The sequence below is a fragment of the Orussus abietinus genome, unplaced genomic scaffold (assembly GCF_000612105.2).
Source record: "Orussus abietinus isolate OABI.00-Male unplaced genomic scaffold, Oabi_2.0 scaffold589, whole genome shotgun sequence".
Taxonomy (NCBI): domain Eukaryota; kingdom Metazoa; phylum Arthropoda; class Insecta; order Hymenoptera; family Orussidae; genus Orussus; species Orussus abietinus.
The window spans coordinates 29,781-45,296 of record NW_019394730.1 but is presented as its reverse complement, the minus strand read 5'-3'; the positions used below and the strand labels follow the sequence as shown (position 1 = coordinate 45,296).

At 41.9% G+C, this 15,516-nt stretch overlaps 2 protein-coding genes across 2 annotated transcripts in view; one reads left to right on the top strand and one right to left on the bottom strand.

Annotated features, from left to right (window-relative positions):
- The first annotated feature begins 255 nt into the window (after positions 1 to 255).
- On the top strand, positions 256 to 2,647 carry LOC105702257 (xyloside xylosyltransferase 1). The gene is made up of 3 exons (XM_012429682.1): positions 256 to 946; positions 1,054 to 1,527; positions 1,609 to 2,647. Exons 1-3 carry the CDS (start codon positions 518 to 520, stop codon positions 1,813 to 1,815), a joined length of 1,110 nt encoding a protein of 369 aa, XP_012285105.1. The 5' UTR covers positions 256 to 517; the 3' UTR covers positions 1,816 to 2,647.
- A 2,418-nt stretch (positions 2,648 to 5,065) lies between these two features.
- LOC105702256 (protein cordon-bleu) overlaps positions 5,066 to 15,516 on the bottom strand; it is a gene marked incomplete at its 5' end in the record, with an annotated part of 30,817 nt that continues 20,366 nt past the window's right edge. The window contains 6 exon segments of the mRNA XM_023433142.1: positions 5,066 to 6,323; positions 7,441 to 8,632; positions 8,931 to 9,028; positions 9,109 to 10,601; positions 11,089 to 12,516; positions 14,204 to 14,653. Of these exon segments, the coding sequence (XP_023288910.1) occupies positions 6,306 to 6,323; positions 7,441 to 8,632; positions 8,931 to 9,028; positions 9,109 to 10,601; positions 11,089 to 12,516; positions 14,204 to 14,653 (4,679 nt within the window). The 3' untranslated portion in view covers positions 5,066 to 6,305.

Genomic DNA, 15,516 nt, shown 5'->3' with positions numbered 1-15,516 from the left:
GATTGTTCTGCTTAAATTGATCTCTCGAGCTAGTGGCTGCGATTTTTTTCGGAGGAGGTACAGGGTTTTGGAGTTTTTGTGAGGAGTTCTTCACTTTTTCAGCCGGTTCTCCGGCTGCTCAGATTTGTAACAGGTGGCAAGTGCATTAGCCGTCTGCATCCTCCACCGGAGGTCGCACAAGACGCAGTCACTCGGTCCTTGCCGTGAGTCTCTCAACTCATCTTTGATTTGGTCATCTCTGTCTCCCAACTCATCTCTGTGCTTAGTTTCTGCTTCCTCTACCTCAGGCTTCACTTTGTTCAATAATATTACTGTTCTTACTCCAACATATTCATTGAATGCATTGTTTTACTTTCTAATGAAAATGGCAGTGTAGTTGTTTATTTACGTTCCAAGAGCAATGGAACGTCTTGTTTGGGAAAAGGAGAACGATCAACCACGATGTAAAATCACAAATATTGCCGAATCAATACCTGTGTGGATCATCCGAATAGAGTAATAATGAGAGAGTAGTTAAATGCGTTTGCTACGCAAGGTACTGCTGAAACTATCAATTCTAGCAGTGTTCCTGATTCTGCTCTACTGCTTACAAACATCGAATGGTATTTATTGGAGTATATACAATTCCGGTGATCAAAATGGTACACAAAAAACGAACCTTTCAACCACCTTAACGTTGATAAACACTACAAAAGAAGCGACGTTAAAAAATTACGCTTCCAGTATTTTAACCTCTCCGCGACAGCATTATTATAATGTCTGGTGTATATTTACGAAAGTTACTACTAATTCTCCTATGAGGAGAAAGTTTAGGATATTTACAGAATCGCTGCTTAAACTGGCCACGGTTAAGATAGCTTTTCATGTAATAAGTGACAGCGACAGTCAAGAAATTGCTGAAAATGTGATACAAGGTGTGATGGCAATCACAGGAAGAGTAATGAAGGTATTGCTTCATTTATGTTACTTATATAAAGATCCTCCTTTTAATTTATTATTTCCAGTGTATCTTATTTCACGCTATGACGTTCATTACCTGAGCCTTCATTGCAGGTGCAATATTACGATGTGCGCCATTTAGCGTCCCAATTGGAAGACATAATATCTGCCATGTCTCCGCATTTTAGCAGTAAACCTGGAACGTACTATTCGGATGCTTTGTTTTTCCTGTCGCTAGGTTTGCACAAAATAGCACCGATCGAGCAAGAACTTGCAGTCATGTTCGATGCAGACACTAAATTCCGAAAGGATATTAAGGAGCTCTTCAAAGAGTTTGATAATTTCGGAAGCAAGGCTTTATTTGGCCTAGCACCTGAATTGACTCCAGTATACCGGCATGTGCTTTATTTATATAGGAGCAAACATCCGAATACTACTTTCGGAGAACCTAGACATTCGGGAGGATATCCAGGTTATAACAGTGGAATGGTGCTTTTTAATTTGAACAGATTACGAATGTCATTGGAATATGATCAGATCGTCAGTAAAGAAAGCGTAGAACATATGACAAGAAAGTATCGATTTAAAGTACGTCCAGAAATCCATTTGTATATTTTGATTCGCTGGAAGAATGTTAGAAAGTTAGACATTTTTTTTAAATTACTTCAGGGCCACCTGGGTGATCAAGATTTTTATACCGTTCTTGGCATGGAACGACCTGAATTAATCCACACTGTCAATTGTGGATGGAACAGACAGTTGTGTACTTGGTGGAGAGACCGTGGTTATGCAGACGTGTTCGCAAATTACTCGCAGTGCAATTCAGAGACAAAGTTATGGCATGGGAATTGTAATACACCGATTCCTGACGATTAGGCGAAAAACAGTATTTTTCTCGTCTTTTGCAATACATAGTAACTATTTTGATCTAAGAAATGTGAACAGGATATGAGCATACCAATGGTGCTAGGAAAGACACGGTGCAAACGTTTCAAAAAAGAGAAACCATTACTCCAAATGTGATCTATTGTACTCGCGATATCCTTCTTTCCAATACTTTTGTCAATATAGATATTCATTTTGAATTGAAAACTGTGATGTTCTTAAGATGAAATGTAATTGTATTACTTACAAACACAAGACGTAACGATGTAAGCTTATCGAAATGTTTTGTGAAGTTTTTACAGTGCGTACAAGATATTCGTAATAACTTATTAAACATACGACGTACTTTATTGAATATATTGAATCCGTAGAATCTCCAAGATACGCATAACTTCTTGATCTAGGATAAATTCTAACAATTTCACATACTCGTATCTAGTTAAACAAAATACATTTTCCTATTGGTCATTTGTTAATTTTTCTCGAGTGGTAGACCATATTCGAACTGAACAGTTAAAAAAGAATGGTATATCTTTAAGTTCCAGATAATTTTGTTGCAATTTATTAAGAACTTTATTGTTATTTTGGACTTTCAATTATCTCAGTATTGTGTACGATATGTAGGAGATTGGAAAACGTGTATCGATACCTATAAATTGTGTTACTCCTAAAGATTTATATATTTACACGAGTAGTACTCAAAGAACACTTCCTGAGGTAAATCCTCCAATGCCCAGTATTTCAAATAAAAGCGTACGAGTTTTTATGTATCAATTAGATAAGTATTTGAAGAAATATACTATTGGTGCTGTTCATTATTCAATGACTCATTACGAAAGACTACTTAATTAATTAATGATGGAGCAGAATAAATATTTTCCCTTACCAGGTTGGATAGTAAAATAAACACATCGAACTCCGGAAGCGGATCATTTTGGATTAACTTTAATGCAACTATAAGTTATAACGTATATAAATAGATTATACTCGTATCGTGTTATAGTTGCGCAAAGGATGATATTTAAATACAATATTGACAGAGGTACTATTTACAATACAGCTTCTACATGCGTAAGACCACCGTTTGTCGTAATCGACAAAAATCGCCTATTTTCAAACCGCGAACATTTTGAAAAAAAATAATTCATTGGCTCGGTGGTGAAATGTATGTCGGGACTCTTAATTTTAATTCTCGCCACAGGGTAGCGCCTTATGTGATTAAATTTTAACGCTCCTCGATGATCACTGTAATTGTTTGAAAAATCAAAGAAAAAAAAGCTAGTGGAAGAAAACAAAAAAGAAAAAGGTATTAAGGACTTTGTACTGCCAGTATTGAAGTACCAATAAAAAATGTTGGAATTCAGCGTCAACTGAGGAGAGAATTAATGCAAATTTACAGAATGTTTTTCCAAGTTAATATTTAAAGTACGAATAGCCTGTAGCTTAAGTAATGCTAACGAAAACAATAATTCGCTATCGGAGCGCAAATCAGATTTCATATCGCGCTCAACTATTCGCATTCCAAGTCTCAACTAAAATTAAACATTCATGTCGTTCCTATTTATTTCACGTGTAATTACGACTCCACGCGATTCCGCTTAAAGAAACTACGGTTCCATTTCGTTAATGAGAATGAGTTAACAGTTATAAAAAATGCTGCCAAATTTCAGAAGTACGAATTATTACTTTTATCGCCGAACTCGAGGCAATCATTTAAGTGCTTTCAAAATTAAGTACAAGAACCGTTAAGCTGAAAACATTGTTCCGTATAATGTACACGATAAGTTGACTATGCCCTAAAAGAAAAATATACAACAGATAAATTATTACTGTAAGGGCTGTATACATATATATTTTTTTTTAATCAACTACTGCCTTCTTTCCGTGTCATCTGAAACTGTTGTTTAGATAATTACACTGATACGTAGTGGATTAATTGTTCGTATCTAAAAGAAAATATACATTTTAAGATGAAATTTCATGGAGAGAATGGACTTATTTTGTCTATTTCAATGCAACATTAGCATATTCAATCACAAAAGTATTTGGCGACTGTTTGTCACGTAACTTGAGCAATAACCAAAAGATTAAGGTAAATAAAAACTCGGCTAACAATCGCGCAAAAAAATTTTACACCGTTAACTTCTTTTCCCACCCACCGCCGTAAACGAAAACGTTCTTTCCTGATTTTATACTAAGCACGCCCATAAACATTGTGTTTTAACGCTCAATCGCAAAAGATTTCATTTAACTTTATGAAGAAACTGGAATAATCCGTAACGCCAATTAACTAAAAACACAGAATACTCCAAGACTTACGGATAATATGTTAAGTTTTAAAATACTCCAAAAACGACGTTATTTATGAGCTTGCCAGATAAACTATCCACGGCACCGCGCAATTCCGTCCCGTGATTAGAAAATGAGACAAAGGTGATTTTCTTTTTTTAGCATTAATTTGACTATAGAGCCAGCCTTTCTCCCCAAAACGCAACAAGGGAAGAACGGCTCCTAAATTCGTTGTACGATATAAAATAAGAAGTGTGTGTTACCTTTGGTCCCGTTGATAGAAACTTACATTCTTAAAGTGTACAAGGATGATTAGAACGGTGTTAGTTGGTTACTTCATCATTAGTAAAGGTACATAATTCTCGTCCGTCCTCGTTCCGAACATTGAGCCGAGGTGCTTTTTCTTTACATTTTTATTACAATAACAATTAAAGCCTGGCCAAAGTTGAGAACGACGAGGAGTAACTTAATCGAAATATAAGAACTTACGTGCAGACCTGAATAACTGTCCAGAATAATTTTATACGACACTCACTTCGATATGACGTTTGCAATCTGTTTCTGATTAGGAAGTAGCATTTACTTATATTTGATCTGGATCCCGGTCATTAATTATAGTTTTTGAAATGTATGTTAAGTACCGACTCGAGTTTATATAAAAACAAAGAGACTAGTCGAAATACTTTTCCCGAATAAATGTAAAATACATGATACTCAATCAACCATTTTGGAGCCTTAAACAATTAACAACTAATTATAGATCGGTTTCCGCCAATTTCTCACTGAAAAGGATAAACATCTTTTTGCAGCAGATTATTGTTAAAACTATTTCAAACCTCTTATATAGATCTCGAAATGGTTTTATACAAAATTCAGCGCGATGTCTGTAATTTCTTTTAAATCTGAAATTGTCCAGAAAAAAGAAAATCCTAGTTGTTAATTAATTAAGCCGTTCAAAGTGTTACTAAAATATTTCTTTGAAAAAATATCTGGTTCAAATATTTCTGTATAATAATTTCAAAATGTCTGATGCTTAATTCACATCTTTGAGGCCTTGATAACTTCATAATCGCAATATCTGCTGCAGGCGTATGCCTGTTGATTAACGACTGGAAAGGAACGATAAACATCTTTTTACATAAAATACTTTTTATATAAAATTTTAGATAAAACTGTTTCGAAGAGACATGCAGGTCTGCTTAACGCGCGACTTCCGCGATCCTTCGAGTTCCTCGAAAGAATGAGCAAATGATAAACGATATAAGGATTCCTCGCTTTTTACAGTTTCCCGAAGGACCTCTTCCAGGCGACCGTGGTGTCCTTTCTAAGAAGGATACGATTCACCTATCCCAGTCGCCCGGAATCATTAACATTTAATTCGACGCTATTTACATGGGATATAACAGAACTCTTTTTTGGCAATTTACCACGATTGCCAGTCTAGTTGTACATACATAAAGCGTTAGGTACAATCCGCGTGGAATAATCGCTTTACCAGAAGTCCCGAAATACCAGCGGAGAGCTGTCAGATAAATGATTAAAATATCCCTCGATGACTGAAACGATCGCAGCGACTTCGCTCGGAAAAGAACCAAAAGCATCTTCATCTATTTTATTCGCTAATGACTACCCGATTTTCCGCGGCTCTCTGTCCGCGATTATTCCACTGTTCGCTCGTGGTTTATTCACTTAATTCCTTCCCTTTTTGCTTAACAATTGTACGGATCAACGCAGCACCCAAGAGTCGCCTTGATTCCTCGATTCCGACAATAATCTATGATAGAAAAGTTCGATTACACGACTCCCTTTTCTCCCATCGCCTAGTGGAGTGTCTCGCGCTCTCGCTTATCGTGCATTTTGATTTCTCGAGCGTTTGTTAAATATAAGAAACAAAGGGACGGCGCGAGGAAGGTTGTTGGACGCGCTCATTCCAGGACCCAGCCCGAATGGCACCTCCAGAAAAAAAAAAATATAACGTTTCACGCCTACGAGGGGGTCCCAAGTTAAACCGGCGAAACCTTCGCGCGCTGCTTAAACTCTATGTACAATGGCGGACATGAATGCCTCCCCTGCAGTCACGGCATCGCCTGTGCAGGATGGGAGGGCATTGATGTCTCCCAGTGTACGATCAGTCTATTTCGTGCGACCGAACTCCCGCACTGCGAAGTTCGCTCGGCGCTTCTTCTTCGGGTTCAGTATCTCTCGGCAGTCTGAAACATGGGAGAGAAGTTTCATTAATGGAAATTGTAAACCTCTATTTCGAACCGAGACGCGAAACGACAAAAATATTCATACTCGACTTGAGCTTCGTGTGAAATTTTTCAATTTCCTTGAGAACTCCGATCAGGTGATATTACGTTAACGATCCCATTGTTCAGATATTAAATGGTACGATATTGGTAAACTGCTTCATATAGCTGCTAAATACTGCAAATGTTGCTCGAATATTGTAATGATGGATTTATGTAGAATAATCCATCATGACATACAAGAGCAATATGTATTCAATACTGCGGACGCATCTTAACAAAATACCGCGTGCCTTATCACATGTATCATGTATTGTAGCGATGTAATGTTTACTGGGACGTAGAATATTATATTAGCTCAATCTTGGCTAAGAATTGATAGTATTGAACGGTAGAAAATATTGGATAAATATTACACCGATACATTACCAATATGCGCTGCTACTGGGGGTTTGAATGCTACTATACTGATCGCGTTTTATACCGATGAATGTCACTATATCAAGTCACGATGTACGATCCGTATTAATAATTGATTTTCCTTTCCATACGTCTACATATATTCTATTTAAAAAAATAACATTTAATGTAAATTCTAACCGCATTACGGATTTACTCTGGCGGTTTCCATAAACTTTCATGAAAAAATGATAGAAACGCGGTTGCGTTGCTTGATATTTCTTGATATCGAGTTAAGAAGCGCGATCGCGCCGCTTATCATCTTTGATAATATTAACACTTTCCCGTCCGATGACACCAACACGAGAAACTCGACAATCAATAGCGCAGACGTGAAAGTGTTAATTAAGCGATACCACGCCACGGGGCACTATTCGATAATATTTTTGCAATAACCCCCGTCACTAAAATGGTTAAGAAGAAATTTCATTGCTCGCTTTTTATAAGTTTCTATTATTTACGTGAATGCCGGGATCAGGTATTGAGTCTTCGTAAGAGAATTGGATAAAATTGTTCTCAAAGATCTAAACATTTGCCTTTGCGTTGGAAAAGATTCACGGAGTGCGCAATTAATATCTTGACTGATGAGTAATACTGCCGTACAATGATCGATACTTACACTTCTCAACCTATCGCGCCCGCCGAAGTTCCTAATGGACTCCAGGAGCTGGTCTCTGGGATCCAGATTAGCGGGCATAGATTTGGGCCTAGCACTGGCGTTCTTCAAGGTCACACCTGTGATAACAGGCATAGTTGGAGGCTTCGGAGGTTGCGGAACCGCCTCGGGTCTTTCCCCAGCAACGAAACCGTTTTGCTTGACGTTGATGATCTTTGACTCGACGCGAGCCATCGGTACTTTGAACCCTTTAACGACCGGCATGGGTCCATTGACCTTCGTCGTGGTGAGGCCGCTCTTCAGGGTGAAGTTCCCACTTTGCGAGGAATAATTCGGACCCTGCGAGTGGATACCAACAACGGTGGTATACTTCTTAACCGGTACCGCTCCAGACTCATTGCTCGAGATTCCGTTCATGGTGACCCCATTGACCCGCTCGACTCGTTTGGGAATTGCGCTGGAGAACCCATTTTGATTGACCTTGGTGAAATTCGGAACGATCTCCGGCTTGGTGCCGTAATAATCCGAATGTCGGTTCTGCAAGACCGTCTTCGGCTTCGTCCTCGGACAGACATCCTGACCGAAGGCTCGAGTCAGTTCCCTGAAGTTCAGGGGCTTTTCGTCGACCTCGCCGTTCTCCTCCGTCCTCAAGATCTCGCGATTATCCTCGGGCGACCCCTTGGGCTCCGGTCCGGCTAAGGATTTATCTTCGATCTTCGACCTGGGTTCCGGAACGCCGACCTTCTTCAGCACTGGCCTTTTGAAACCTGCAACCGTGGCGTGGGCCGTCGACTTTCTTGCCAACTCGTCCTGGTACCTCGTTTCCGACTGGTCCCCGGGACCGGTATCACTGTCCAGGTGACCGTTCGTCACGGTTCTCTTTGGCAACGTTTTAGGGGAGCTGGGCTTGCTGGGTGATGGATCCCTCTCGTCCCTGGTCCCGTTCAAGCTCACGATTGTCTTCGGTCCCGAGGCATTGTTCCTCCCGAACTTGTAGTCGGTGTCCATTTTTATCTGGACATTCACACAGGGTCTCTCGGACCAGCTACCTAGACTTATGGTTGGAGGACCCGTGTAGGAGTAACGTTTTGTCTGCTCCTCGTTTCTCGACCTTTGGGGCTCCGATGGCGACCGGGTCTCCACGCCCGAAGACACGTTCGGTTCCACCGAACGTTCGCTGGACAGACTTTTTTGTCTGAAAAATAATCACACGTTTCATCCATTACAGTTAACGGAACCGCGGATCATTTCATTGAAATGTAATGTCTTAGGCTAAATAAATCATTTGTTTCGGATCAAAGTATTCTAGTTTACCCATCATTGCGTGATTGACAAAATCGTTGAAACGTATTAATTAAAAATAATATGCAATCATTGTGTCCTTTGAAACAATAGCTTCATTAAATCAACACGGCGACTCTTGCTCGGAACAAAATTAAATTCTCCTCCCGGAGAAATATGAAAATGCATATGTTTGTGGGAAAATTATTCACCTTTTGTCCTCGACGACGGGCGCTTCATTGGATTCCCGGAACACACTTTCGTCCGCCTGTTGAGTATTCTTCAACTGCGGCAAAATGCTCTTCAGAACCTGCAAACCAATAATAGATTAATGTTGAGGTTCTTCTACCGAAAACTAAGTGATAAAAAATCACGTCCTAATCTCTTCACCTGTAAGGATTGGAGCTGTTTCTCTTTCGTGGGTTCTTCCTGGCGTTTCAGAATGTTATCCCTCCACTGGGAGAACTTCTCGTTACTCCTGGGAGCCTCCCGACTTAAATTGGTCACGCTGACGGATTTCTTCATACCCTCTTCATCATCCCTTGATTTAGACCCTTCAATAAAGACCGCATCTCTTTCGTCGTTTCCCCTGTACTTGATGTTATTAGACAACGCGATATAACTCTTGGACCTGTGGACGTTATTAGACCTCTCAACGTCACCGTTAAATGACTGATGCCTCAACAGAGGATCTTGCGGCTTGAGGGAGCTCTTTGGTTCCGGCTTTTTCAAGTCCAGATCACTGGAAGAGATGTGATCCACGTTCTGCGAGCTGGAGAAAAACGGCTTACGGACGAGAGGGCCGCCACCAGGAACGACACCAACAATGGCTGTCCCATTCTGAGGTCGCATAGTGTCATCAGACCTCTCGGACGAGACCTTCTCCTTCTCCACCCCCGCAGGACTCTTCGTTGGCCTCTCTTCGACATGTTTTACCAGCGAAACACCTTGCTGTTCACCTTCGTCATAGATGTCCAAACTCCTCTGCCTAGAATACGTGGTGATGGTGAAGTTCGACAAGGTATTGTCGACGGGCGCGATCTTGGGAGCAGACCGACCATTTGGCGTCTTCTTTGCCTCCAATTCGCTCGACTTGGAATTAGAGTGATGGTTCAAGCATCCGGTTTCGATCTTGCTCTCCAGCTCGGAGATCACTTCCTTCTGAAGGGAGAGATCTGCGGTACTTCTGTAAATCTCTTTAGGGATGTGGTTTACCTGCGAGCGTTTCTCTACCGGTGTGGGCATTTTCTCAACGTGTTCTCCCTCGTTTTCTGGTGCCCTTGATTGTTTAGGATTGGTTTTCAAAGGATTTGAGCATAATTTCATCTTTTTATCCTTGGACTTTGGATCCTCATGCGGGATCGTCCCACTGATGAGTGGTTGGTCCGCCTTTGCAGATCCTGGAGTATCCTTGAAAGCTTCCACTGATCTCAGAGTGATCGTTTCGTAGCCCTCAAGGGTCGATGAATCTGAATCTCGAAATGCTGAAGGAGGTGCTGGTAATTGGTACTCCCAATCAGTTATCGACAAATCTTCACCCGTTGCTGATACGTAATCGGAGGTGTCCTGCTGGTGTACCATCGTTGCATTTGGTGTGCTGGCTCTCAAAACGGAAATATCCGAAGATGTTGGCTCTTTTTTCGCTGAATGTACCGTACTGACAGAATTTACGGCCTCGGTGGATTGGACTTCGTGCAGAGCCTCTGCTGCTTTGTTTAATAAACTTTCGGTTGCAACGGGGGTTGTTTTTAGCTGCTTTTGGGGACATTCTAGATCTGGTGGGTGTGTCGGTGTTGATGGTGGCGATGGCAGAGAATTTGACAACGTGTCCGATACTTTCCGCAGCAGAATATCTGTTTCCGTTAGATTCTGCTCGGGGCCATCTGAAAAGGATAAGAAATACCAGAAAATTATTGTTGTGTCACTTAACTTAAGAACTTGATTAATTTAATTTTGTACCCGAGTGCAGCCAAGACCAAGACAAATTAAATAGAGTACATTGAGTTCGATTATTTCTATTTTAATCGAAGGTTTAGGCTTCGTTGACGAAATTCTATCAAACCATTTAATTAACTGCCTGATATCAATATGGATAATCAGACGATCATGTTCAATAATTATGTGAATATCTTTCCAAACATGATGGAAAAGAACAAAGAACGAAATTCTATACAGACATTGTATCAAGTAAATCAGAAACGGAAGATACCTTCACCATTCATGAACTTATGCCGGAACAAAATAGAAAGAAGTAGCTAATTGTTTTTATCAATTTCTCAGCCAAACGAATGCAATTACAGCCAATGATTTTTCATAGAGCTAAAACAACGGTAACCAAATCCATAGTGTTAGTAATGCGTGGACATGCACCTGAAATCCCTATCGCGGATTGATCACTCTTGACATCTTCTTCCGAGTGAACCATTCCTTTTCTGGTTATTTCGACTCGATCGATGGGTATCGATGAATTCGATTGAACTTCTGAATCGTTCGTATTTCCCTGGGAAATTTCTCCCAAATTCGTTGCATCGGAGTCCTTCCTCAAGTTCGATTTGTCTGCCACCTTGGACGGACTTTCAAGTCTAGCAGGAGCAGGAACATCCCTTCTCGTCGGAATATTCGAGGATAAATTGGTGTTGAAGGCGCACACAAAGTCTTCAGCATGTGAAGTCAAGTGTCTTCCATGACGCTCGGACGAGGAGAGCTCGAAGTTGTTCAATTCGGATTGGCTTCTGAAAATGTTGGTCCGTTTTGGGCTCTTTTCCGCCTTTTGGGGTATCAACAGATTCTCTGAACCTAACTCGATCTCTTTTTCCGTCAGCGAAGTCTTATTACAGTCTGAGCTTTGATTCGCATCTTCTTCAGTGCTTGGATGAACAGTGTTACTCTTCTTGAAGGTTGTAGTGGCAGCGATACCTATAGCCTTGCTAATTTCCAATTTTTCTTTTCTGGGCACTAAATGATCGCACTTAGGAATCGTGGAAATGACAGCGCAAGATCTCCTCTTCGGTGGATTCCCGATGCTCTTCAGCATCTCATCCTCGCTAGCGCAAGACTTGTATATATCACCTGTGCTTTTTGTCAGCTTCAGGGACGCATCCTTCGACACTCTTAGCCCAATCGACTCGTTATCGAACGATAAGCTCGCGTTATCGAGGCTTCTGGGCATGCCATCATCCACAAGGTACTTTCCCATCATTTCATCGTTGCTGGGATCGTGTATACCGATTTTAAATTGAATTCTATCCCCGAAAGTTCCGCATCCTTTTCTAAATATCCTTTCCGACGTCTCCGAGGACATCTGAGATTTATCATTCGATTCCTTCTCCGTTTCCGACACGTCGACGTTGTCTTCAAGTTTCCCTTCCTCAAAAGTTGAGAGATTCTCAGGTGACGGAACGCTTGTAAGATCTACCCCAGACTGTTCTATAGGGTCTTCGTTGCGGCTTGGAAGCATTTTCCTTGACTCTTCGTCATTCTCTTCAGCGTCGCTAACGTTTTCCTTCCCAGTGCCGAGATTCTCGTGAACGAAACTTGGATGTTCCTCGACATTTGCATAATTTCGGACTCCGGTGGGACCGTCTTCGGAAGTCGAGGTATCGGATGAGGGACTAGCGGTTTCTACTTGCTGAGGACCATTTTCGTGGGCACCATTTACAGCTACGATGGGAGCTCGCTCGAGGGAAGTCCTAGGCAATGGCGATGGCAAGGGTGCTTTGCGTTTGGGTGCTTTGGGAAGAACGGCGACGATGCTCTCCGGATTACTCAACTTACGAGGTTTGGGTACGGGTACTCCAACTGTTCTCCAACGGAAAAGAAACAGAACCACCACCAAAGGATGGGTTAGTAAGCGGATTCAAATCCTACAAACTCGCTACGACTACTTCTACAAGTACAGATTCGCCAGGCCCATCAACGAGATCCCTTCCCAACGAGATCCAATACCCTTAATAAATCTTCCAAAACAATATTCTCAGCTTCGTTAATAATAAAAACAGAAAATATCTTACATAGACTCATTCAGATCGAATGCACAGAAATCTCATTGAAGGGCGCAATGTTCAATCGAGTTCCTACATTTTTTACAGATAGAAACGTGCAACTGGGAACAGGTAACATCTAGAATTCAAGAGTAATCAACTGATTGCAGGTAGGCATGCTATCATTCATCCTTACTCATAAGTGAAAATAGTACCAACTATCGAGAAAGATACACAGAGGGAAAAATCTTGAAGTGGGTGAGGTGTGGAGATTTAATTACGGATCAATTAGATCAGGGACGACGACTAGACGAACTCGCCGGTCCTGCTCTCCAGGATGGAGTTCAACTGGACCAGGAAATTGTTCCAATTCTCGTTAGACTCTTGGCGACTGACCAGTCCAGGTGGCGGAGGCTCTAGAATGCTTAATTTCCTGTCGGCGGTAACCTTATCGTGATTGATTATCGGCAGAGAGGGTAGTCGATCGATATCATTTGGTATCGAGTCCATGGGAGCGACCTGAATGTCTACAGGTTTGGTGGATATCGCAAAGATCTGTAAATTGCTCAGCAGCGGAGGAGATAGATTCCTCTTTCCCTCGTCAGGATAATCCGGTATCTCGAGAGTGTCCGCGGACTTGCTCGCAGTTATGGGGTCCATGTAACACCTGACCGTGTTGAGATCTCCCAACTTTGGCGTTCCTAAACCAGACCGACCTATGGGATCCCCAAAACTGGGGACATTCGGCTTGGAGCAGAAGCTCCTGGAGGTCGTCAAACAAGGCTTCTCGAAAGCGCTGATGATCTTGGTATCCCTCAGTTTAATGGTGCTCTGAAAACTGGCACTATGTGTCAACGTCTTGGAATTTTTATCGCTGCAGGCGTTATTGTCCAGATAACGTATCCCAGGACTGCACCGACTCCTAAGGGCTCCAAATTCCAAGACCTTATCGCAATCCGGGTCCAGGTCGTCCAAGTTGGTCACGGTTTGCATCTTGGACAGCTTCTTGTAGGACTTGGAGTTTTCGTACTTTGCAAACGAGAATACTTCTTCGATCGACTCCAAGGAGGATGCAACTCTCTGTCCACCTTCAAGACTGGTCGCTCTTGGATGAACTCTGTCATTTGCCTTCGAGGAACCACGACAGGCAAAGCTCTGAGACTTCTGCAGCTGCCTCAGGTCGTCATACTTCTTTCTCAACTTAACAGACTCAGGAACATCCGCCAGTCCAGAACCGAGTTCGGAGTAACTTCCGGGAATTTTAGAAAAATCCCCATCGGGTCTCCCAACACCATCCACGCCCTTGTGGTGGAGACGATAGTCCTCGATCCTGTTCTGCAGCTTGACCTTCTCCAAATCGAAGTTCTCGCTGTGTCCCTTGAAGTGATCGAAATTAATCTCGATGCCCTCACCCACTTCAAGCACGTTTTCCAAGCTACTCCTGGATACAAAGCTGTAGGAGGGTAGGTAGTTCTCTAAGCTACTGGAAGAACGCACGAGCTTACCTCTCTTCGCTACTCTAGCGGGTTCTACATGAGGAGGATCCTGAATACATTCCCTGGAAGGTATCTCCGTCTCCGAGACGGTATGCTCCAGGGTTTTCGAGGTCACTTCTGGTTCCTGGTCCCTCGTGTCGGTCTCAGGCTTTCTGGCGATCTTGGGGGAGGAATTTGGTCCCACGTCCAGGTCGGATCGACTCTTGGACTTGGGCTCTGATTTGCGCTTCGACTCCAAGGAGTTGACGACGATGTCGGAAATCGCTTTCCCGGAGTGGACGTCGATGTCGGAGTTCGCCTTGGAGGGAGCTCCGATGTCTGACGGTGGTTTTGACAAATCCATGTCGGATGTTAACGACTCCTCCGAGTCGACGATACGTTCCAACGCCTGCGTGGAGATCGCCGAGGACAAAGGCCTCGCTATCGGTGGTGGAGGAGCCGCCCTTTTCTTTCGGAGACCTGAAGATAAGAGAAATGGTTAGTTTCTTTTCATTTTCGGATCGGATGGCACTGATCGTACCTGGAACGCATCTGACTTACTTGTGTTCGATTCTGGGGGCGGTAATGCGGTAATGGACACACGTATTGATCAGGTGCGGTATCGTTAAATCTTAGACTCGATTTTCAACTTAAACTATCAGACTAGATTCCGAATTCATTCGTGCAGAAATTTCGTTTCCTTACTCAAGATATGTTCCTAAAAGGACCTGGGTCAAACTTTGTCAACGATGAAAATAAAACTGATGTATTTTTTTTCTCTAAAGGATTAAGGTGGTATGGAAGGGACGATTAAGAAACTTCTGCAAGCTGAGTTTACCGAATTGTTTGAAATTTTACCACCTTAATGCGGAGACCTTAAGGATGATCCTGACATCCGTGAAATGTTCTTTGTTATTATAAAAGAAAGTAAGAAATGGAAATCTCACCGTAGTAACATTTCAAACTATTAGGTACATCCAATTTGATAAAAAATATCATATGTGAAATCCTTCAGACTTACATATCACCTTAATATCTGATGACCAAAACTATTACATTCCCATGTATCGAACCATATCTTATCCGGCATAAAGATTGATGCATAATCACACATATGAGCAGATACTACAGATAAGATACTGATACTGAAAGGTATATGAGATCTCTTCCCTAGTCCCTACAATAAATACGGTAGTTCTGGTCATCATATTTTCAATCTCTCCCCAAATTTCGCAATTAAATCATTCCCGAAGTTAAACGATCTGATTTTAATCCTACCATTAGCCAACTGTAGTCTGTCAAAGTAACTCATATTCTCCTAGAATATGTTTGCAGGATCAAAT